The 25,483-nt window shown below is 50.4% G+C and overlaps 1 protein-coding gene across 9 annotated transcripts in view; it reads left to right on the top strand.

Annotated features, from left to right (window-relative positions):
- MGLL (monoglyceride lipase) overlaps nucleotides 1-25,483 on the top strand; it is a 134,317-nt gene that overhangs the window by 28,963 nt on the left and 79,871 nt on the right. For all 9 annotated transcript variants that reach the window (XM_055259766.2, XM_055259765.2, XM_055259760.2 and 6 more), the window contains one exon: nucleotides 12,530-12,636. In XM_055259766.2, the coding sequence (XP_055115741.1) occupies nucleotides 12,530-12,636 (107 nt within the window). The remainder of the gene's footprint in view (nucleotides 1-12,529; nucleotides 12,637-25,483) is intronic.

Below are 25,483 nucleotides of genomic sequence, written 5' to 3'. Positions count from 1 at the left end.
CCTCAGCCTCCTGAGTAGCTGGGAATATAGACACACGCCACCACACCCAGCTAATTTTTGTATTTTTAGTAGAGACAGGTTTTCGCCATGTTGGCCAGGCTGGTCTTGAACTACTGGCTTCAAGTGATCTACCCACCTCGGCCTCCTGGAGGGCTGGGATTACAGGCGTGAGCCATCACACCTGGCCAGAAGACAGTCGTATATCACAGAAGACAGCTGGACATCATAGAAGATAGTCTAACGTCATAGACGATAGTCTTACATCAGAAGATAGTCTTACATCATAGAAGACAGTCTAACATCATAGACAATAGTCTTACATCAGAAGATAGTCTTACATCATAGAAGGCAGTCTTACTTCAAGATATTTAGAAAATTTCCAGTAACTTCCAACACACTTCAAGAAGACTTGGCCAGGCACAGTGGCTCATGTCTGTAATCCCAGCACTTTGGGAGGCCAAGGCAGGGGGCTCACCTGAGGTCAGGAGGTTGAGACCAGCCTGGCTAACATGGTGAAACCCCGTCTGTACTAAAAATACAAAAATTAGCTGGGCGTGGTGGCAGGCGCCTGTAATCCCAGCTACTTAGGAGGCTGAGGCAGAAGAATCGCTTCAACCCGGGAGGCAGAGGTTGCAGTGAGCCGAGATCACACCATCACACTCCAGCCTGGGGGACAAGAGCAAGACTTCATCTCAAAAAAAGAAGAAGACTTGGGATCTATAAAATAAGACCCACTTATGCAGAGGGGAAGAAACTGACATCTGAAAAGATTCTGTGGGATCTAGAGCTTCTCTAATTATGGGGAAGGAGATGGTGAATAGAGAGCCCTTAGCCAGTGCCTGGCCCATAGGCTCTCAAAATATGTTACTGTTAGGATTCTTAAAATAAATTATATTCACACACAACCTGTTTTTCTAATGCTTTGCCTTATTAGGATTTATGCCAATTGGGGGTTTTTAACCTCCAGTTTTAGCAATTCTGCAAAGCCAAGCCCTTCCCTGCCTCTCCCTAGACTCACGCAAGTTACAGAGTGAGACCCGAATGTGGCCTGGGAGCTGCTGAGCCAGCCAAGGTCCAGGGCTTCTGCCATTCTGCCACGTGCCTGGTCCACTCCGATTGCTTTATTTCTCTGGTGGAGCCACTGTGGTTCGCATGTTGGAGCTGGGAAGGGTTCCATCTGGCTCACGGCCAAGGAGGAATGGAGAATTCCTTCAGACTTAGGTAGGCTAACAATCAACATCATTGCTCCCAAGAAAAAATATTTTGAGTCATGACCCCTGGGTGGGATAGGAACCCGTCAGTTTCTGCCCAGATGTGCCTGCTTCATGGGAACCAGATGTGTTAAAAAGCAAAACACAGGCCAGAAAACCTGCCATGTGTCTAAAGAGGCTGTCTGGAGCAGTCTTCCCAAGGGCCCACATAGCTTTGCATGTTCTCCAGTGGCCTGACTGAGGAAACCCTAACATGCACATGCAGGAGAGGAAGCCTAGAGAAGTGAACTGGTACCTACCGGCAGCTTTTCATCTTCAAAGCACTTCTGCAAGGCAGGGATTTTTTTTTCTTTTGAGACAGAGTCTCGCTCTGTCACTAGGCTGGAGTGCAATGGCGCAATCTTGTCTCATCGCAACCTCTGCCTCCCGAGTTCAAGCGATTCTCCTGCCTCAGCCTCCTGAGCAGCTGGGACTACAGGCATGTGCCACAACACCCAGCTAATTTTTGTATTTTTAGTAGAGAACGGGGTTTCACCATGTTAGCCAGGATGGTCTCGATCTCTTGACCTCATGATCTGGCCTCCTTGGCCTCCCAAAGTGCTGGAATTACAGGCGGGAGCCACTGCGACCTGCCAAGGCAGGGATTATTATTCCTGTTTTCCAACTGAGGCGCTTGAGGCTGTGAGTGACTTTCCAAATAACAAGGCAGGGTTCATCACATAGCAAGCCCTTTGTCATTACTCCAGCCTTTCTCGAACCTCTGTCCCTCAGATCTTAGAGATGCATGTGTGGACCACAGCAATGGACTTTTGGCTGTAGTGTTGTCTGGGCAAGAAAAAAAAGTAGATGGATTGATTTAACACAAGTATCTGAAAGCCAGATTGATAGATGTAAATTTCTAGAGAGGGGGACCTAGACATATAGATTTGAACTTAGTGAGTGGCCTCTCGGGGCCGGGATGATGCATATTTGTTCGTTTGTTTTTTGAGACAGAGTCTTGCTCTGTCGCCCAGGCTGGAGTGCAGTGGTGCCATCTCGGCTCAGTGCAATCTCTGCCTCCTGGGTTCAAGCAATTCTCCTTTCTCAGCCTCCCGAATAGCTGAGACTACAAGCATTCATCACCATGCCCGGCTGTTTTGTATTTTAGTAGAGATGGGGTTTCACCATGTTGGTCAGGTTAGTCTCGAACTCCTGACCTCAGGTGATCCACCCACCTCGGCCTCCCAAAGTGCTGGGATTACAGGTTTAAGTCACTGCTCCCAACAGATGCTGCATGTTAAAGGACTCAAGCTCCTTCCTCTTGCCTTGAGGGCAGAACAAATGCAAATGGAGCCAGTGCAGTTCAAGGAATTTCCATAAAAGGCGAGGAAGGAACTCCAGGCCTCAAGAGTTTAAAACTGAGATAAACAGCCCATGTTAATATTTGAGTGTCTTGTTTCACAGTTTTGGGGAGGAGGCTGGAGATAATATAATTACAGAGTTCAGTCCACAGCATGACATATGTAAAGCACTTAGCTCAATAAGCATTCCTCCCCTTTCGGGGTAGGGGTCGGGGTAGAGGGAGCTTAGAGATGCACAGATACTCCCAATATAAACAAAACATAATCAACTGCAACCAAGTAGAATCATCAGGACATGAAATGTGAGCTGGACTGTGGTTAGCCTGGAGGCTGCAGATGCTTCTCAGAGAGCTTTGAAGCAGGATGGCTCAAAGGCAAACAAGAAGTGAGAAAGAAAGGAGGGAGAGAGGAGGTGGGGTGGCCCTCTAGTGCCTGGGACAGAGGGGTGTGCGGGAGGAGCTTTCAGCCTCCTTTAGGAATCTGATCTTTCAATGGTCTGAAGAAAGCTCATACCAAAAGGTAAAGCTCCTCACACAGGGAATTTGGGAGTCAGGCTCTGCAGTTTTCTTCTGTTTCTGGGAGCACTTGTTTCAGCAGGGCATTTGCACCAAAGGAAGAGGCAGCCTCCCCAGACACTGGGCCGGCCACACTCTAACTAAGCATGCACTTTGGGCAGGCACAGTGCAACCTCAGCTGCAGTCTCAGTGGTACGGGTGGCATGGAGGACTGGGTGACATGGAGGACCGGGCCTCACCACACTGGGGCCGGCTACCCCCTGGGATTGCCATCAGAGCAAGTTCACACACCAGCCTGCGGGGGAACTGGTGGGATCTGTCAGTGTGAGCGCGAGAAGGATCGGGCTCCTAGACTAGGGTCCCTCAGGAAGTGGGCAGGCTGGCTGGACTTGAGTAGGAGAGCTGAGCTAGAAATCCAGGCATTCTGGTGTGGGGGAGGCAAGAGGCTGCGGGGCAGGCTGGAGTCAGGCTGTGCTAATGGGAAAATAAGGAGTCAGGGAAATTGTTTCCCATGCGACTTCCTTAAGGGCAGTGGACCGGGTCTCATTCAACTCAGGATTCTGAGGTGGCTTCACAAAATATGCTTAGTATTCCTTACGGACGAAGGAAGGAAGGAAGAAAGGAAGGACTAATAATGCCTTTATTTCAGGATTGTCCAATCTATCCCCCTCCCTCCATCTCATCTGCTGCCGCGAGGTCACAGTGGGAGTAAATTGTCCACGACAGGCAATGTAGTATACTGGTTAAGAAAGGCAGTCTTCAAATCAGATCTCTCTCCCTCCAAGCTTGGCATGTGTGCATTTTTAGCTAAATACTTAACAGCTCCATGCCCAATTCCTAATTTGTCAAATGGCTTAGAATGTTACCTAATGCTGAGATCACACCTGGGGAGACGACGACGTTGGCTTATGTGGGTTGAGTGCTCTGATGCACGCTGGGCTCATGTTTCACTCATTACCAATGTAGTCATCACGGAGCCTCTGGGAGGTGGGTGCTACCATTAGTACCCACTTCACAGATGAAGAAACTGAGACACAGAGTGATTGAGTCACTTGCACCTAGGCCTGCAGCCAGTCGGGGGCAGATCCAGGATTCAAGTCCAAAGAATCTGATTCCAGGGCCCCAGCCCACAGGATACTGCTTCTTAAACAGCAAGCACACTTACCGCTAATCAGGGTGATTGTCACTTTACCCACCTTGGCATAACCAAGGGCTTCTGATTTGTAGTGTTTTATGATAATAAAAAAAATACATAGCTTGAGGGTGGGTGGCAGCATTTGTGCTAAAATATGCTGGATGCAAAGTTGTTCCAGGTCTGAGTTGTGCGCATTCTGAAAGGAGTATTAGATCAAAGAATGCTTACCTGTGCTGTGGCTTTGTTTTATTATGGTTATAATTTTGTTTTCTTCTTGGAAAATGCCTCTATTAAAGGTCTGCCTCCTTCTTTTCTTTCTTTATTTCCTTCTTTCTCTTTCTTTCCTTTCTTTTCTTTCTTTCTTTCTTTCTTTCTTTCTTTCTTTCTTTCTTTCTTACTTTCTTTCTTTCTCTCTCTTTCTTTCTTTCTTTTCTCTCTCTCCTTCCTTCCTTCCTTCCTTCCTTCCTTCCTTCCTTCCTTCTTTCTTTTCTTTTCTTTTCTATCCTTTTCTTTCTTTTTGAGACAGGGTCTTGCTCTGCCACCCAGACTGGAGTGGAGTGCAGTGGTGTGATCATGACTCACTGTAGCCTCCACCTCCCCAGCTCAAGTGATCCTCCCACCTCAGCCTTCCAAGTAGCTGCACCACCACACCCTGCTAATTTTTAAAATGTTTTTGTAGAGACGGGGGCTCACCATGTTGCCCAGGCTGGTCTCAAACTCCTGGCCTCAAGCAGTCTTCCCCTACTTCGGCCTCCCAAAATGCTGGGATTATAGGCGTGAGCCACCTTACCCGCCCCAAAATATGCCTTTTAAAAAGAAGCTAAGATTGGGCTGGGTGTCAGGGATGATGAGTCTAATTCCCATTGTGTTCCCAAATCTCAAATTTTCCTTCCAGCCATAGATGGCTCCCGGGCCTTTTCACAGCCTAGCCCAGGGCTCCTGAAGCTGAGCCCACAGGGGATGATCCACAGTGGCTCCTCCCACCGTGGCTGGGCTTTGCTCACACTCTCACCCAGCTCCTCCTCGCCACCACATGCCTCAGGGCCTTGTGTCCCTTGGCATTCCACCCCCTCCTGCCCCACCTTTAATGCCCGTTGCACATCCCCCCACCCCTCTTGAGCCCAAGAGAGTTCCCACCCTCCACTGGAGCGTTTCGATAACCAGGTTCAGCTGCAAGCACGAGAAGCCTCTCCAGCCAGGCGAAGCAAAGGGATTTAACCCGGGGCACTGAGTGCTTTCAAAACTGTTGGGCACTGTGGGAGTGGTCTGTAGGCCTCTGGGAATGCTTCATGACTGTTCCAGCCCACAGTTGTCTCTCCTATCTCTGATGCATTTCATTCATTCATTCATTTATTCAGTGTTCATGGAGCAGAGGCAGTGCTGGCTGCTAGGGACAGGACACCAGGATGAATGAATAAAACATGATCTCTTCTCAAAGGACACAGGGTCTACATGCCCTGATGATGAACTCTGGATAAGAGCCATGAACAGAGTAATGCAGGGCCCCAGGAGGGTGCACCTAACTCAGTGTTGGGGAAGCGTGGACGGACTGCGGAGTGCGCAGAGGGCAAGAGCAGGCCTCTGCCCAATCATGGGGGCGTAGACAGAGGCGGAGTGTGGAGGAACCACATGTCTTTCCCTGTGGTTGCAGTACAGGGTAGGGTAGGGGTGCCAGGGCAGGCGACCAGAGAGAGGATAAGCTGGTCAGGGTGAGGGGCTTTTGGGGCATGACCTGACCATTACGTGGTGTTGTCTTATTATTTAATTACAGTGGTCAAGAAGGCAGACTTACCAGCTAGCCTGGCTGAGTTAAAATTCTGCTGGGCTCAAAACCTACTAGTTGTGTGACCTCAGGCAAGCTATCCAACCTCCGGACCTCAGTTTTCTCATCAGTAAAATGGGGAAATAACAGTACCCACATCATGGGGTGCTGTGAGGGTTAAATGAGTTAATATGTAATAACACACCTAGACCTGTATCTGGCCAAGGTGTCAGCTGTCAGCCCTGGCTGTTATTTAATGCCTAACTCTGTACCAGCAGCATGCTGGTGATTTTCCATAAATTCTCTCAATCAGTCCTCCCAAAGGCCCTCCCTGGAAGGCAGGCGTTATTGATCTGTTTTATTATACAAAGGAGAAGTCTATTTCTAGTTTCCTCTGTGAGATTTTAGCTCCTTCACTGGCTCTGTTCTATTTCTGTCCCCTGCACACTGTCGCCACGGGAGCCCTGCCAGAGACAGAGAGGAACTAAAGCCCCTTGGAACTCCAAGAGGAAGGACAAGTTAGATCTGGGCTTCCACAGAGCCATCATGCTCTCCTGCTTTAGTGACTGGAAAGGGATCCAACTCACACTCATGAGCCCACACGCAGCCCCGACAGCAAACGTGCCGGTTGAATTTGTTAAAGTCATAAAATTTGGCAGGAAGGAGTTTGGTAGAAGTGGAGGATAAAGTGAGGGATCCAGTCGAATGAGTGGGATGCTCTGGAATAAGCAAGAACCAAGAGCAGGCACTGCCCTGGAGAGGCAGGCGATGCTCCCGCCCCTCCAGTGAGGACACCCCAAGGGTCATGGGACTAGTGTCCCCGGGCCTCCCTGAGCCCAGGACTGGCAGCATCCCCACCTGCCTAGTGGTAGGAACAAACACTGTATCCCTCTGACCATACATTTCCTCTAACAAAATATTCATTTTCCTGATTTTTTCTAAGAAAATGAATGGAACGTTCCTTCAGCTGGGCATTCCGTTCTTCTTTTAAGGGAGCCTGGCATTGCTTCGACAAGGGCAGGCAGGAAGGAGGCTAGCGTTTTCCCCTCAGTGCCAGCCATTCCGCGTGCTCTAGGGGACTGTCCGTTTAATTCTCTTGGCAGCCTCCCAGGGAGGCACCGTCATCTCCACTCTGTGGATGAGCAGTCAGGGGGCCAGCAAGTCCAGCCAAGTCCGGAGTCTGGCCAGAACAGGCCGGCCCCTTCAGTGGAGGTGAACACCTTTCATCTCAGCTCTGGTCTCTGCCTTTCAAGGCAGCAGTGGCTGCTGGTGTATTGCAGGCATCTTGCCCAGGGGGCTGGCAGTGACCATGAGAATGTGAGTTGTCCCTGGCCCTGAATCCTCCTCCTCATGCAGGAGGCGGGTGAGGCAGAGCAGATGGTCATGAAGGCAGAAGCCTCGATCCTGAGCCGCAGGGCCTCAGTGCACTTGCACATACATTGTCTCATTTTACCTCCAAACCCCTGGGAGGAGGCTGCAGTGTTCCTGTGTCTCAGGCGGAGAAACTGAGGCCCACAGAGGTCTAAGAACCAGCTTGTGGGAGGGCCAGAGCTTCACCCCACACCTCCACATGGCAAGTGGCTCACCTGCGCCATCGGAGCAAAGGGCTTCCTGGCGGACAGTGATGGGGGGCTTTCATTAGCCCAGGCAAGACCCCTGCCCCATCCACATTTCCTTACTTACCTCGAGACGTTGCTCTCTGAGGTCGGTGGTGTTAGGATTATCCCCACTTCACAGGTGAGTGAACTGAGGCCCAGAGAGGTTAGGTCACCTGATTAATAAACAAAGGCATGAAAGGGGCATTCGTTTTTCGATGGAGAGGATAAAGCAGCCTGGTTTGTACATTCTGAGAGCCTCTGCGGCTTGTTCATCTCGAGGGCTGTGTGTGCTTTATTGGGAGCTGCCCCACCTCCCGGGGCTGGATGCCAGGCAGGCCATCTGCTTCTGGGGCTGGGCGCCCCTCCCACAGTCATTGCCTTCTCCCTGAACGACTGGCTCCCAACTGGCTGCAGCCGTTAAAGAAGTTCCAGGAAAAAGATCTTAGCCAGCCTCCTCTGCAACCTAATTTCTGCTGCTGCAGGTATTGCCTTGTCTGCCTAAATGGCTCTGCTAATTTTCCGCTGCTGCGTGTTGTTGAGGTTGCAGAACGGCAGGGGAAGAAGGGCAGGAACCAACCACTTTCCTTGGCACTTGCTCAGGGCCCTGTCGGCCCCTTGATGAACGTTGTCTCTTGTCTCCCACTCCATTAGCAGCAGCCCTGCAATCCTCACAAAGCTGAAGTCAGATCAGGTCGCTGCCCTGCTGGGTACCATCCTCTGCACAGAGGAGAACCCCAGTGCCCCACTGCTGTCCCTGGGGCTGTGGACCCAGCCTTCCATGCACCTCTCACTTTCTTCCTCCACACGGCGCTCTGGACTCGGGGCCTTCCTTCTGCGCCTGGAGTAGGCACACCTGTGTGTCCCCAGCAGGACCCCTGCACCAGGACAGCTCCCAGCCACTTAGACACTCAGGGGCCTTCCCTGGCTATTCCCTGGAGTCTAGGTTGGGCTCCCTTAGTCTAGGTCGGGCTCCCTTATCTGTCGACCCCCTCATGGTGCTCACAGTGCTCCTCACAGTACACACTCACAGGTGTGTTCTCTGCTGAGTGGCTGCAAGCTGTGTGCAGGCAGGGACAACGTTGTTTGTTCATCTCAGTGTCCTGGGGGCCTGGCACGTAATAAGCTCACATTCACATTTGCAGACTCGGCTGAAGAAAAGTAGGACCTACTGTTGTTGCCATCCCATTCTTTCTACTTCAGCGGCAAGGAGACAGGCTGAGGGCCATCAGGCGACTTGCTCGGGGTCCTGCGTGATCACACTGGGAATCCAACCAGGTTGTTCTGGCTGAACTTTGCTCTCTGTTCACAGCCTCCCAGCAACTCGGATGTGCATTTCCTCCACATCTGGGTTTCTCAGTGCTCGGTCATTTATGTATTTAGAGCAGAAATAGAAGCACAACGTTTTGTGAAACCCTGAAGGGGAAGCTTCCATGCAGCACCCAGCATCCAGTGGTGAATGTGACCTTCCATCAGGAAGCCTGGAGCCGGGGTCTGTCCCTTTACCCAGAGAGACAAATGCAGACACACATAGCTCGGGATATGGCCAGCTGTGTTTGTGGCAACAGGGCGGGAAGCTGGGAAGGGCTGGCCGGGCCGGGCCGGGAAGAGGTCTGAAGAGAGGAGAGAGCGGCAACAGTGGCTCCACCTGCAGCAGGTGTGTGGGGAAGGAGGGGGGAAGGTCTCACAGGAGGAGGGGTGTGCTCACAGCGGGTGAGGTGAAGCACCTGGAAACCCTGGTGCCAGTAAGCACAGCACAGGCGGGCTTTCAGGAGGCTCCACCCTGGGCACTGCAGTGGGCAGAGGAACCCTAGGACCACCCCCACCCCCAGTTGTTAAACATTTAACAGCACACCATCGCCTGGCACATCTGGGCACCGGAAAGGAGGCCTCAGGGCTCAGGAGCAGGGCAGAGGGGAAGAGGTGTTTCAGAGGCAGACAGCCTTTGTTCTGTTGCAATTCAAAGCATCTGGAAGGCTTAAAGCAGAAGGGTAACATGGTTTGATTTCACTTCCCTGGACAGATTTACAAAACACACTAAGGTCCTGGAAACATGTAAATGTGGCAGCCAGTGGGAAGGGGAGATTGAGTTACCAGAATCGGGGTCCAGGCAGGATCGGAATCCAGGCACTAAGGAGAAACCCACTTACCACAACAGAAGCTGAAGATCAGAATGAGTCCAGGTGTCCAATGGTGGGCTCTCAGGGTGCTGACCGGGCCTGGGGGTGGAAGTGTGGGGCTGTGGAAGGCTAAGCCTGCAGGTGCCGCCAACAGGCTCTTCCTGTGCAGAGAGAAGGGTGGCAGTGGCCCCCACTGCCTGCAGTGGGACGGCTATATCGGTCAGCCTCTATGGCTAGAACTCGTGGTCTACCCAGCATACCCCCCAGGGAGATTGGTGGCTCTAAGGGTGCTCTAAGTTTCTATGATGGCTGCATTCTCACCACACTTAAGTTCCACTTAGCCTCTGAGCAGCACCATGGCCCAAGCTCAACATTGTGATGAGAACAGGTGCTTCTCCACTTTGGCTGTACATCGGAGCCACTGGGGAGCTTTTCTAACCTCAGACCAATTAAACCCAGAGGTCCCCTGGGGGTGGGACCCAGGCATCAGCCTTTTTGAAAGCTCCCCAGGTGATTCCAATGTGTGGCCAAAGTTGAGAACCTCTGGATTAGAAGGAATTGCTGTAGAGTAAGAGACCACATGTTTTTCCACATACTGACTTGGTGCTGGATTCTCTTGACAGTCAATTCCAGGCGTGATGGCAATGCCTTATGCTATTTCTTTCGTTGCTAAATGGAACCCCGAAGTCCTTTTCTGCCCGTGGCTACGATGAGAGGCTGGAGAGTTGCATGATCCAGCTCAACGACCTGTCTGTCTGCATTAACAGTAGCCTGAATTACGACAGCAGTGGCTGTGCTCCCAAAGGGGGTTAAAGTACTTGAGCTATCCCTTCTGGAAGCACAGCCCCTTTTGAAGACAGAAGATGCTGACTAGTTAGAGGTTCCAGCCGTGATCCCCAGTAGCCAAGGGAAATGCAGGAAAGAAATCCCGTCAGCCAACCCCAGAAATGTCAGGCGGGCAGGTGTCATTTACACAAGTACACATCTGATTGAGTGGAGGTGGCTGGGCATTCCATGGAGCAGTGAAGAGGGTGTGAAAATTCCTCTGGTGTTTTTAGGAAAAAGGCAGGAAAGGGAAAAGGACAGATGGCAAAGGTGATTTGAAAAATGGGGCTAAATGGAAGCACCATAAAACAAACTGGTGCCATTCTGGCCTTACACAGCCTGGCCGAAAAGAGTTGTAGGAAGAACACAGCTGTTGAATGAGGTGTCTGTGTCCTCAGCTGGACCCCTGCTCATGTCTCTTGGCTGGGATACAGCTCTGGGGTCCGGTCCTCAGAGGGTTGTGGGCTGATGTCAAGGTGGGGACATCAGAAAGCAGGCAGGCAGCTAGAGAACCAGAGTGATGGTCAGCCAGGATGTGCAGAGGGGCCAGAGCCCAGCAGAAAGGCCCAGGAGGGGTTGCCAGATGGGGCACTGGGAGCCTCCGCCGAGGCAACGTCTGTCCTGACTCCATGGCTTGTGTTCTGAGCCCTACAGCAGCTTCTTGGAGACCAGAAAGCCAGCGGTAACATACTCTGAATGGTATTTTGCCAACTTGCCATGTGACTTGTGACTTGGACAACTTACTTAACTTCTTTTTGTTTTTTTGTTTTTTTTTGAGACAGAGTCCCACTCTGTCACCCAAGCTGGAGTGCAGTGGCACGATCTTGGCTCAACTGCAATCTCAGTCTCCCAAGTAGCTGGGATTACAGGTGTGTGCCATCATGCCCGGTTAATCTTTGTATTTTTTGTAGTGACAGGGTTTCACCATGTTGGCCAAGCTGGTCTCAAGTGATCTGCCCGCCTTGGCCTCCGAAAGTGCTGGGATTATAGGCGTGAGCCTCCTTGCCTGGCCCAACTCACTTACCTTCTATGCATTTCACCCTCATCTGTAAAGAAGATAAATCATCTGATGACTGGAGGGTTAGAAATCTTGCATGTGGAGTTGCAGAGGAACGGGTGCATAGTAAACGCTCAGGAAGGTGGCAGCTTGTTCTCCTCCTCCTCCTCTTTCCCCTCATCACCATCAGCAGCAGCAGAAGTTGGTGGGTATTGCTCATGGCATTTACTCCGTGCCTGAAGGAGACTGTAGCTCTCCGTGGGTCTTCTGCTAAGAATATAGGTCTTGAAAATTGGATAGTTTGGAATCTAAATGCCGCCGCATTCGCCCCCAAGGGAGGAAGCAGGCCCTGGTGGAGGACCTGCCTGTCCCGCACCAGCACTCTGCCTGGGCCATTGGCATTGATTAGCTCCCATGAGCCTCACAAGCACCCACAGGGTGATGCTATTCTTACCATGTTACAGGCAAAGAAATGAACCTTCATGGGACTGGAGCTCTGCCTGAGAGCTCACAGAAAGAGCAGGGATTTCGGCTTCATTCTGCGTGACTCTGAAGCCCCGCATTTTAACAGCAAACTCTTCTTATTTGACAATGCCTGGAGCCCATGGTGTGGCTCCTGGTGTTGCTGAGGTTATGTAAGCTCTGGTGCTGCTGCAGCACAGTGGCAGCCATCTGGGCATTTCTTTTCTTTTCTTTTTTTTTGGAGATGGAGTCTCGCTCTGTCACCCAGGCTGGAGTGCAGTGGCGCCATCTCGGCTCACTGCAACCTCCGCTTCCTGGATTCAAGCAATTCTCCTGCCTCAGCCTCCTGAGTGGCTGGGACTACAGGCACATGCCACCACGCCCGGCTAATTTTTTTGTATTTTAGTAGAGGTGGGGTTTCACTATGTTGGCCAGACTGGTCTCGAACTCCTGAGCTCAGGCAACCTGCCCGCCTCGGCCTCCCAAAGTGCTGGAATTATAGGCGTGAGCCACCACGCCTGGCCCCGTATGGGCTTTCCTAACCAGGCTCCCTTCTTGTCCCTCCAGGGCCCTCATCTTTATGTCCCATGGAGCCGGAGAGCACTGTGGCCGCTATGAAGAGCTGGCTCGGATGCTGATGGGGCTGGACCTGCTGGTGTTCGCCCATGACCACGGTGAGTGTCCCAGGGTGCTGTCAGAGCTGGCCAGGCCCTGACAATTTGGAGATCTTCCTCTCTAGTCCATCTCACCGTCAGCATCCTTCTCAATTCTTCTATTCCCCATGGATGTTTCTAAGTAAAAAAATGTAGTTATGCAAACAAACAAAAAAAATGTCTGAGGAGCAGATTCTGTAGAGTCTGAGACTGAATGCAGGCTGATTAGAAACCTCAACTGGAAAAACAAAGTCGGATATGTTTATCTCAGAACTTGCCCGAGGCCAAGGAATTCTTTCCTGCATTTATAAAGTGCTTTCTCTCAAAATGGGCCCTGGTTTTTCTCCAAGTGCCCTCAAATGGACATGGTGTAGTCAGTTCAAGTACAATGTAAACCCTGGTTTAACCACACGAGGTTTACCAAGCATTTCAGACCAGGAGAAGAGTAGAAGCCTCAACAGACCATATTGGTCACAAGAAAACCCAACACACACACACACACATATACAGGGACACACACCTACCCATGCATATAGTCATACACACATGTGCACACACATATACGTATACATACACATGCACACATACATGCGCACACATACATGCACACACATACACACCTGTACCTATACACATACATGTAAAACACACATACACACATACATACACATGTGCACATACACATTTACACACATACACATTTACACACATATACACACATCACACATACATATAGACATATACATGCATACATAAACATACATCCATACACAAACACACACGCACACAACCCCAGGCCAGTTCTTTGATTCTTTGTCCTATAGCAAAATCCACAACCATCAAAATCCAATGTTCATTGCCTGAGTCTGTATGTGGTTTTGTAATCATGTTTGCAACAGTCTCTGTGGCTGGGAAGTCTCCCAATTTAGTTCTTTGCCTAACACTTTTTAATATTAAGACTTCTCTGTGACTGAACACGGTGATTTCCCCATAGCTTCAATGTAAAATTCTATCATTGTGGCCCAGATCCAGAAATGTTGCTTCCATTTTATCTGATTTGAAAATGGATAATAATTAAGTGATGTCTCTGGAAAGAGGGACAGGGGAGCAATGACAGAGGCCTGGGAGTCCCTGTAAATGCGAGAAAGCCTTATCTGTAAGGAGAAGCTGCATGGGAGGTGAAAAGCTTGCTGGGACATTCTGTAGGTAAAGAGCTGCAAATGTGATTTGCCAGGAGCTCTTATTCAGCTGGATATACACAAGTGTCATCGTAACTGACAGTATTGACTAATTCTTTCTTATCATAGTTGTGATGTTTTTTAGTGCTTTGCAAACTGTCCCAGTAATATTTGTGAGACTGTTTGAGAAATAACATTTGAGGGTTATCTCCGAGGCTTTTAGTATGGGGACTGTATCATTATTAACTTTGGCACTTCTTACATGTAAAAGCCTCAGATAGGAATTTTTTTTTCCTATTGCATTTGCATCCTTTAAAATTTGTTACACGCATCATCATTATGTTCTAGGGACATCATGAAGGAAAAGGATATTTGTACTATGCAGCTAGAGTCCCAAGAATCTATTTTGTATCTTAGCACCAACCACCTTCTTATCGGATAAAACTTGGCCAAATCTGTGGGATTAAGTAAATGTTGTTCCTTGTTTATTTTGTCTGACTGTGGCACTTTGAGAAACAATTTTAAAAGCCTCCTTTTTTAGAATAAAGGGAGAAAAGAAACAGCCCACCTTTTGATGTTTCCAGAATAACATCTAAAGTTGAGGCGGAGCTCTCTGTGACATTCTAAATATAGTGCGAAAAAGGTTGTTGGTGTTCACCTGTTTCAAGCTCTTTGAATGACTCATGGAAATCTCTCTGGCAAGTGCCTAAGGGAAGTGTTTAATTCAAGAAATGAACCCAGTTGACTGTGCGTGTGTGACTTTTGCTGTGGCTTGCTTAGTAGAAGGAAGCCAAGTAAGTGGGCTGCCATTTCGGGGATCTTGTGCAGGCTGGCGATGCAGGTACTGGTGGCTAGTGATCTTGGCTGTATTTCCTTCTTGCTGAGAAATGTGCTAGTAAGTGAAGAAGGAAGGATTTGAACCCAGATCAAACCTTCCTTAGGAGGTTGGGGAGGGAGAGGAGCGAATGGACGCTAAATCTGACGCTAAATGATTTTACTACCTTGGGTCTCGTTGCTCAATACATTATAGTATTTCACTGTTCAGCATTTTAACAGCAAACCCTCTTATTTAGTAAGGCCTGGAGCCCACAGTGTGGCTCCTGATGCATTGCTGAGGTTATGTAAGGTCCTGCGCTGCTGCATTACACCACAGCTGTCTAGACTATTCTAAGAAAAAAATATATATAAAAGGTTGGTTCTAAAGCCTGGCCTCTTTTATTACTGTACACCAATGTTTCCAGGCACAAATGCCTACAGAGATATATGCAGACTGTATTCTTTCCAACATAGCTTTAGCTTTTATTTTGTTTTCTTATTTTTTATTTTTTTGAAATGGAGTCTCACTCTGTCGCCCAGGCTGGAGTGCAGTGGCGTGATCTCAACTCACTGCAACCTCTGCCTCCCGGGTTCAAGTGATTCTCCTGTCTTAGCCTGAGAATTCTCCTGAGTAGCTGGGACTACAGGCGCCTGCCACTATGCCCAGCTAATTTTTGTATTTTTGGTAGAGGCGAGGGTTTCACCATATTGGCCAGGCTGGTCTCAAACTCCTGACCTCAGGTGATCCACTCTCCTCGGCCTCCCAAAGTGCTGGGTGAGCCACCGCACCCAGCCCAACATAGCTTTTAAATTTAAATAAAGCAGGCCAGGTACAATGGCTCACACCTGTAGTCCCAGCACTTTGGGAGGCTGAGGTGGGAGGATCGCTTGAGGCCAGGAGTTTGAGACCAGCCTAGGCAACATAGTGAGATCCTGTCTCTACAAAAAAATTTTTTTTTAATTAGCTGGGCACCATGGTATATACCTATAGTGCCAGCTACTTAGGAGGCTGAGATGGGAAGATCACTTGAGCCTGAGAGTTCAAGGCTGCAGTAAGCCATGATCATACCGTTGTACCCAGCCTAGGGGAAAGAGCAAGATCCTGTCTCAAAAAGAAAAACAATTAAATAAAGCAAATATTGGGAGAATGTCAGGGCATTTATTGTGCCCATTGGAGATACACTGAAGACTAAAAACAGAGCTGAAAACACTGCTGCAGGGCCCATGGCACCTCCAGGCTCCAACGTCCGAACCTCCCATGTCTTTAGCCATGCTGTCATCTGCACTCCAGGGTGCTGCTGGAAGCATGCTACTGCACTCTCATCCCAGACAGCAAAAGGGCTCAGACACTAATACACCCAGTCCAGGGCCCACTCAACAGGGAGTCCAAGCCGTGTGAGCTGCACCTTGTTTAACTATCCCCAGTCTTAATTTTCTCTTCTACCAAATGGGCAAGATAATGCTGTCCTATGGCAGAAGATTGGGGACAGAGAAAGATTCTATCTCAAAAAAAAAATTGAAATAAAGCAAATATTGGAGAATGTCAGGGCATTTATTCGACAGGTTGTTGTGAGATGGCGCATCAAGGGCCCAGCAGTGCGTGCTGCGTTCTTCCCCTTCACTCCGCCCTGTCCAAGTTGCCTCCAGCTACAATGTAGACTGGCTGCTGTGCTGTGTACCCAGGTGGGCGTGACCCCACGGCTCTGAGCAAGACCAGCAGGACTGAGGCTGGGAGTTAGGGGATTCTTGTCCCTGTGTGGCTGCCTTGAGCAGGCTGGGTCACCCGACAGGCCTGCACAGCCTGTTCTGAAGACACAGTGAAGCAATAGATAGGAAAATGCTTTACAAAGTAGACAGAGCTGCCTACGGTGGTTTCACTGCCTGGTTCCTATGACACAATTTATGGAAACACTGGCTTCTGTAAATCTGACGCTAACTGATTTTACTACCATGGGTCTCATTGCCGAATGCATTACAGTATTTCACTGTTCAGACAGAAACCTGTAGGCGCCGTGGTTGTGGCAGTCTGGCTGTGTCTCCAGCATGCCTGGTAGATTAGTGGGCTCAGAGTCACGTTCAATAAGCATCTAATTTAACTTTGTTCTCCATGTTAACCTCAGAATTTGTACAGAATGACCTCATGGGTTTGAATGGCTTGCCAGCAGTGAAAATTGTGATTCCTGCCATTTATTGAGTGTCAACTGCATGCCAGGCTCTCTACTGGGCACTTTTCTCATATGATCTCTAATTTCTCATAACAATTAATCTTATTATCCCCATTTTATAAGTGAGGAACGTGTGGCTGTATATTCAAGCAGACCCATTCTCATTGCACATGTGTTAGCAAAGGGAAGTTTCGTCTTCTTCCAGGGCATGTGACGTCTGAGGCAGGTGCAAGGACTCCATGGCACCATCAGTGCCCAGGGTTCCATCTGTAGTTTGCTCAGCTGGTACTACTTAGCATGCGGCTTTCATCTGTGTGGGCACTACCTCCAGCCTCATGTTCTAACAGGTAGATGAAGCAGGAAGTGACAGAGAAAAAGGGCTGGGCTCCTATCAGGAAAGCAAACCTTACTTAGAAATCCTGGCAGGCTCTAGCCACACTGCATTGACCAGCGCTGTTCACAGGGCTCTGCCTAGCTGCAAGGGAGACAGGAACTGTAATTTGCTAACTACTGACCCAAACAACAGAAACTTCTGTTGGTAAGATAGACACAGAGAATGGACATTGCTGATGGCTATCCATCACTGGCATGCCACACTCCCAGGTTTATTATTAAATGAGCATTTCCCCGATTGTTTCTACTTTATGTATTTGCTGGGCATTTCAGCTCACTCACAGGGTTTCCCTTCATCTCACCCATCCTTGTGTTCTTTCTGAAGGTTTTGATGTGAAGGCTATTAGTATTGGCATCATTAACAAGCATTGGTTGAAGTTCTTAATTGGGTGTTTGTTCTGGGTGAGGTGTGAAGCAAGGAGAAATGCATGGACACAGTAACTGTTGTCCTAATGAGAACATGAGCCGTCTTCCCCAGAGAAAGCAAGCAGCCCTTCTCTAAGGGCATAGCTTTTTATAGCATGTATTATCCTGTGTGGGAACTATTCCTTTAGGCCAAGGCAGCCACTGCAGGCAGGCAAAGACAGTGTCTTACCTTGTGTTGTCCATTCGCTCCTCTCCCTCCCCCAAGACCCTTCTCGTCATCTTTGCATAGCATAGTCCATTCCTGAACTGAGCAGGAAGTGGAGGCATCACCAGTGTTTGTTGAATGACTGGAAGAGTTTATAAGCCAAAATAGATCAGACCAGAAATGCTTTAAATATTAAGGGTAGCACATCCACATTAAGACATGGATGTGCTCACTGTCGGGTCCCCTCAATGAGCGGAGGGTCCAGCAGTGTGGCCACTGGACCTGAGTCTGGTGACCAAGCAGGTGGAGAGCCCGTAAGTGCCGTGGATGCGCTGCTGAGACAGAGGCGCCACAAAGCCCGCAGCTCGGGCAGGGATGTGGCACCTCCGGGGCTCAGGGCATCCTCAATGCCTGGAGGGCCAGCAGGGTGGCCGGCAGGGTGGCCAGGCCTTGTCGGGAGAGTGGGAGCTTGTCAGCAGGAGGAAGGGCTCCGATCGTTGAGAACCGTGGTTCTCACCTTGGCTACTGTCAGGATCACTGGGGAGTCAAAAAATCCTGAAGCCTGGGCTCCCCCTCCCCCACCCCTCAGAGATCCTGTTTTATTGGTCTTTGGTGTGACCTGGGCATCAGGATTCTAAAAGATACACGAGGCGATTCTCATATGCAGCCCAGGTTGAGAACCACCACCGAGCAGAGGAGGCCACACAGGCAGAAAGTTTGGAGCTGGTGAAGACGGGATTTATTAGGAAAGGCTCTGGGGCCCGGACGGATGGAAGGCTACCAGGAGACTTTGGAGATCCTCAGGAGAGGGGCCTCAGAGTAGAGCCCATGAGGGAGAGGTGCGCGGGCAGCCAGAAACGGAGGGGCTGCTGCCATGTGTGAACAGGTGGGGACACCAGAAGACGGGATTTTCTGCAACATTCTAAATATAGCAGGGAGAAAACCGGGGCTGGCGTTCTCTTGGTCCCTGGGTCTGCCAGCTGCTGCAGTGACTCACTGGAAACCCCTTGGCCTTCCATGCAGGCAGAAGGGCCAGTCTCACCCGGAGGGGGTGAGGAGGACTCTCGGAGGAGGGCACACATGGCCCCACCCAGGAGGTGCTGCTGCGAGAGAGACAGTGGGAATCTGAGGCCCATTTGCCCGCAGGCCCACTCCCTGCAGTCCTGCTGGAAAGGACCCTTCCCCAGGGAGCAGCCTCCTGACTTCCTAACACACACGCTCGGCTCTAGGCGCACTTGCTGGGGCCAGAGAAGCCTCCTCTGTATTTACAAAGTATAAAAGAACCATCCTCAACTGATGAACAGTGAATTAATTATCTGCAAATATTTGAGGGAAAGTGTTAAACAGGGCTTTGTGTGTGTGTTTTTTAACTCAGCTGGGGCATGTGAGAAGAGGAAGTTTTGAGGGAATGTCTGTGGGCGGCAGTTACGCATGGTTCTCCTTGGTGGGTGGGTCCTACCCAGTCAGAAGAAGAGTATTTAGGAAATTCCGGGGGAATAATTGTTTATGTGTGTTTTTCATCCAGGGAGACAGATTTGAGTCAAGGTCGCTTGCTGGAAGTATTCTAAAATAAACTGCCATCGGTTTATTTTATTTCTCGTAAGTAATATATTTTTGTTTGAAACGTTTGAAAAATGTGTTAACCGTTTTTCTTGCCTTAGTAAATACGAGAATTAAAATAATGGAGTGAGTTGCCCTTTAAGGCTTCAAGAGTTCATGGGGGCCCAGATCCGAGGGTGGGTGACAGTAAACTTGCTGCAGCTCGTAGAGTGTGGGAGAGTGGACTGTGACACCCTGAGACCCCCATAGTCTCTGCTGTTCTGCAACTCATTCCCTTCCTCCCCCTGCCTCCTCCTCTTCCCTCTTCATTCACTATTAAGCATAGTGAATGCTCTACCTCTGATGAAAGTCTGTTGAGTTTATTTGGTGTAAATCTCGGATATGAGTTTGTGTGCCCTCTCTGATATGAGGTGATTTGCCTCTTTGTTGAACAAAACAAAAACCTCCATGTGGCTCAGTTGCTCGTTTGTAAAATGAGGACCATGATAATAACAAGGTTGCTCTGTGGCCGTGGAGATGAAATGAGATAGTGCAGGGTCTGAAACTCCAGTGGCAGCAGCATCCCCTGTTGAAAGCCAGATGGCTGGGCCCACCCCAGGATTCAGATTCAGTTGGTCTGCCGTGGGGCCCAAGAATGTGCATTTCTAACAGCCCCTGGGGGTGCTGCTGCTGCTGCTGAGGACCCCTGAGAGAGCGTGTGTAACAGACCATACACAACGCCAGGCATCTATTAGACACAAAGTACCTGCCAGCTCACCTGCAAAGAAAGGTGCAGGGAGTCTTTGCAGCTATTGAAAGTTCTGTCCCAGACTTCAAAGGATGCTTCCTCAAGGAGGTGAAATTGAACAGGGAAATATGGAGAAAGAGCATTCAGGTGAAGGAACTCTTCTTCCTTCATTCTTTGATATTCACTGAATGCCCAACTGCACTCCTAACTGTTCTAGGCATAGAGGTCCAGCAGTGAGCCAGGCAGACGTGAGTGAATAAGGAGAGGTGTTATGTCCTGCCAAGTGCAGGGGAGGCAAGAGGCAGGAGGCTGCCAGGGAGAGGGGCTCCCTCTGCCCAACACTTTGGGAAGCCTTTCAAGAGGCTGTGGCAGTCATTTGGACCCCTTCTTGCAAAGGTCTGGGTGGCAGAAGGAGTCTAGAGCTGGGAACAGGCAGTGCAAAGGCGCAAAGGCCCGGGGGCAGGGCCTAGCAGGGTGCTCCCAGGTCGCCAGCAAGCCAGGATGGCCAGAGTTTAGACAGAGCAGCAGGTGAGCAGTGATGGGCAGGGGCCTTGTGGGCCCAAGGAGGAGGAACAGAGGCTGCTCTGGGATGTTGGAAGGCACTGGAGGGAGGGCTGTGAGCAGGGGAGCAGTATGCTGTGATGTGTGTGGTTTCTGAATGACCTGAGGCTGCTGTGCGAAGACAAATTGCAGGGCGAAGGCAGGGAGTGTGGGGAGGACTTTGGGCCGCCAGGCTGGGAGGGACTTGCTGTGTGCTGTGTGGGAGTGTCAACCAGACCTCTCTGAGCTTTGAACTTGGGTGGTGACCCTAGGAGTAAAGAGGCCTGAGCAGAGTGGAGAGACCCAGAGATAAAAGCAACAAGATTTGGCAGAGAGGTGAGAGACAGGGAAGGCCCAACAGTGGTGAGCCTGAGTCTCCTTGTAACGACATCTGCCTCTAGAAACAGAAGGCTGAGTTCTAGTCTGCATCATACTGAACTTAAGGCCTCGTGCATGTCTCAGAGTCCCTCCCCCAAGTCCACATGCTGTGGGTGCCACTTAAGGCAGCAAGACGACAGCAGGTACACTCCTTTAATAAGTCCCCGTCACGCTGTCCTGGTCCAGAGCCAGCCTGGCACGGCCTGTGTCCACCCCACCTGCCTAGGCCTCTCCTGTCTTGCAGTGACCCCCAGGGCCTGTCCTAAGAAGACACAAGGACTGAGCACCCAGCATGTGCTCAACACTCTGTTCATGTGTTCACACGTTATCTGACTTGTCCTCACAGCACTGCCAGGAGGCAAGACTGTTGTCCCCCCTTACTGATGAGGAAGCTGAGGCACAGACAGGTTAAGCCCCCTGCCCGAGGTGGCATGGCTGCTACGTGGCAGAGCCTAGATTCAAGCCCAAGCTGTCTGGCTCTAGAGTTCAAGGGGTCTAGAACTTGACCCCTTGGGGGGACCCTGGCCTCTAAGCAGCAGCCTACAGCGTTCTTGGGCCCCTCAAAAATAATAACATACACAAGCACAGAACCTCACAGTTTATAAGGGGCTTCCTCAAACATCTCATTCTGTCTCAGTAACCCTGGGAGGAAACCAGCCCAGGCTGGAGCCCAGCTGTTACCTTCAGATCTGCCGAGGTGCCTTAGTGCGTCCAGGCTGCTGTAACAGAACACTCTAGACTGGGTGGCTGGTAAACAGCAGGGATCTGTTCCTCACAGTTCTGGGCACTGAGAAGTCCAAGGTCAAGGTGCTGACAGATTCCGTGTCTGGTGAGGGAACCACCTCCTGGTTCATAGATGATGCTTTCTCATTGTGTCCTCACGTGGCGGGAAGAGGGCTAGAGAGATCTGCAGCCCCTTTAATAAGGCCTCTAACCCCATTCATGAGGCCTCTGTCCCCATGACCTATCACCTCCCAAAGGCTCCACCTCCCAACACCATCACCTTTGGGGTTGGGATTTCAACATGAATTCTGAGGGGAGACAAACATTCACACCACAGCAGAGAGCAGCAGTTTTGGATGCATACAGAGCCCCCCTGCAAATCCAGCCTCTCCCTAGTTGCTGGGTCAGCTGGAGCCCGTGGCTTTAGCCTCATGGGAGCCTTGGCTTTCCTGCTTGTAAGAGGAGCAGCCAGACCACTCCCTCAAGAGCGCTGTGGGAATGCTTTGCATGCAGTAGTGTGCAGGACACTTCACGTGACCTTCCTTCCACCAGCCATTGGACAGATGTGAAACAGGCTCAGCTTTAGAGAGACAGACCTTGGCTCTAATTTGCTCTGTGGCCTTGGCAAGTTACTTGACTTCCCACTCCTCATCTGTAGAATGGGCTAACAATACCAGCCTGTGGGCTGCTGTCAGAAGTGAACTACCAATGCAGTGTGCTGTCTGCACTTAGAGGTTGGGGGAGCGGAGGCTCTGGAACCAGACAGACGAGGCCTGGAATTGTGGCTTCATCCTTTACTACCTGTGCGGCCTTAGCAAGTCTGCACAATCCCCTGAGTTGAAAAAGCAGGGCTGGTAAGGCTTGCTGGGGTTATCCCAGGGATTCAATGAGGTGAAGTATGTAGAGTGCTTGGTTCGGGGCCTTGGGGTTTGATAAACACAGGTTTTCTTTCTTCCTCCCATGACACCTCTTTCGCTTTTTGAGGGACGGTAGGAAAGTGTGAAGCTCAGATGCCCTGAGAGACGGTGTGGTAAGACCCACCATTGAACCACTGTTGTGTTGAGAAACAGAACCTCATGGAGTCCTAGCCAAGACAGCCGGGACTGTTGCCACTAGGCTGAGGTCCTGCACCTGTCCACTCCCCACATACATGCTGCCCCTGGTGTTCTATACACACGCTGTGTTACCCTGGATTAAAATTAACGTAGGGCTTCTTTTTATAATTTTCAAATGCCCCTTGAGTTAACTGCAGATGGTAAGTGTGGCACTAAGTCCTAGAATGATGCAGAGCCAGTGGTAGACATTTGTCTTCTTCCTAAGGCAGATGAAAACGTTTAAAGATAAATGGAGAAGGCTGGGCATGGTGGCTCACACCTGTAATCCCAGCACCTTGGGAGGCTGAGGGGGAAGGACTGCTTGAGCCCAGGGGTTTGAGACCAGCCTGGACAACATGTCAAAACCCTGTCTCTATAAAAAACACAAAAATTAGCAGTGCTCAAAGGTGCGTGCCTATGATCTCAGCTACTTGGGAGACTGAGGCGGGAGCTACTTGGGAGCTACTTGGGATCGCTTGAGCCCAGGAGGTCAAGGCTACAGTGAGCTGTGATTTCACCACTGCACTCCAACCTGGGTGACAGAGCGAGACCCTATCGCAAAAAATAAAAAAAAATGCATACCTGAAGGAAGGCAGAAATAGTAAAATGTTGCCTTGTGATGAGCAGGACCAGTGGGAGGGTGGTCGCTGGGGCCACGAAGCTCACGGTGAGCAGAGAGCAGCTGCCTCTGCTCCTGTTGGTGCAGGAGCCAGGCTTTCAAGGAGGCAGGATTGGGAGGGTAACTGCCTGAGGCAGTGAGCAGTTGTGGTTCCTGCTTACAGGGGCTTGGTTAGCACAAATTGTAGGGTTGAGACATAGGCAGATGGCGGTTTAAGCAGGCTTCTGGGGCCTAATCAGGGACAAGCAGCATAAAGGGAAAGAGGAAATTGATAAATCATTCAGTCTTGTGACCTTGGACACACATCCTTGTGACTCTGGGCACCCTGCCTGTGACCCTAGATACCTATTCATGATTCAGATTCCTGGGCTCCCAGCCTTATGACCTCGACGCTCACCCTTGTGACCTTGAGTACCCAGCCTTATAACCTTGGGTGCTCAGCCTTGTGACCTTAGGCACTCAGCCTGTGACCCTTGGCACTCACCCTTGTGACCCTGGGCACCCAGCCTCGTGACCTTGGACAAGTCACTGATCCTCTGACCTTGGATCACAGGCCAAGTGGTTAAAGATGTTTAAAGACTCCAACAGGGTTTTGTGGCCTGGCTTTGCTTCGTACAGCCCTGCCTCCTGGAGTCTACTCCATATTCTTACATATTCACTGTTCATTTACGGGACTCCCTCTATGCAGCTGCACCTGGCCCTCACGCCTTAGTTCTTTGACCGACCCACACCATGACTTGGGCATGACACTCTCCCTCCTGCCATCTCAGTTCTTTCTGAAAGGTGAAGAGACCTGGAGTGGATGAGGGAAGTTCCAACTGCCCTGGAGAGCCTATATCCTCCAAGGGGCTGTGGGGAGGGGCCCAGAAACCTAGAGGGCTGAGCACTGCATTCTTTCCCACCTTATGCAGGGCCACTCAGCTCTTTTTCCATACAATATTTCATTTGATTAAAGGATTCACTTCAAAAAAATTGTTTCGGGGCGAGGCACAGTGGTTCACATCTGTAATCCCAGCACTTTGGGAGGCTGAGGTGGGAGGATCGCCTGAGGCCAGGAGTTTGAGATCAGTCTGGGCAATAGGATGTGACTCTGTCTCTACAAAAATAATACAAAAATTAGCTGGGTGCAGTGGCGTGCACCTGTCACCGCTACTTGGGAGGCTGAGGTGGAGGGATCACTTGAGCCCAGGAGATTGAGGATTTAGGAAGTTTCTTCCACTTCTAGAATTCTCTGATTCTAAATGAGAAACTAGGTATGAAAGCTCTTTGCGAGTCACAAGGGAGGATAGTTATGAAGAGAGGCACCTTATTGCTTTTGCAGCAGAGTGGTATGGGGAAGGGCTGGCTGATGTCGAGATGACAGATGGAAGAAGAAAGCAGCCATGGCGTGTGCTGGTCACTGAGCTGAGCGCTCACAGGAGCCCCGCTCCATCCTCAGGACAGACCCCCAGGACTCTGACGGGGCTTCGGGGGTGGGGTGTTGTGGGTGGAGGCAGGGAGGCTGATCTGCTGTCCCTCCACTCAGCAAGTATTTATTGAAACTCGCTATGTGCCTGCACTGTCTGGGCACTGGGGAAATGCTGAACCAAACAGACATCAACTTGCAGCCTCTTGGAGCTCACTTGCTACTTAAATATGTTCAGTCCCTCGGGGCTAAGCCACCCGGGCCGGCAGCTCAGGGTCCAGTACTCCCTGGACCTGGAGAAGACCTCAGCTCCGATGGCAGCCTCCCCCTCACCAGCCTCCCTGGGCCTTGCCGTCTTCGTCTGAGAAATGGGGAGGATGCACTACCTCCGTCACAGGGTTTTAGTGTGGACTATGGCACTAAGTGAGGGCAGCGTCTAGGTGATGCAGGTTAGTTGAATTTTTGAAATGCCAGTTGTTTAAAAATTCATTTGTAGGAAGCTTATGGTCAAAGACAATCCAATTCTTTTTTTTTTTCTTTTTTTTTTTTTGAGATAGAGTCTTGCTCTGTTGCCCAGGCTGGAGTGCAATGGCACAATCTCAGCTCACTGCAACCTCCGCCTCCTGGGTTCAAGTGATTCTCCTGCCTCAGCCTCCTAAGTAGCTGGGATTACCGTTGCACACCACCACGCCTGGATAA

This window comes from Symphalangus syndactylus, chromosome 21 (assembly GCF_028878055.3).
Source record: "Symphalangus syndactylus isolate Jambi chromosome 21, NHGRI_mSymSyn1-v2.1_pri, whole genome shotgun sequence".
Taxonomy (NCBI): domain Eukaryota; kingdom Metazoa; phylum Chordata; class Mammalia; order Primates; family Hylobatidae; genus Symphalangus; species Symphalangus syndactylus.
Note: the sequence above shows the minus strand (reverse complement) of the source record. Positions and strands in the feature narration are given on the sequence as shown.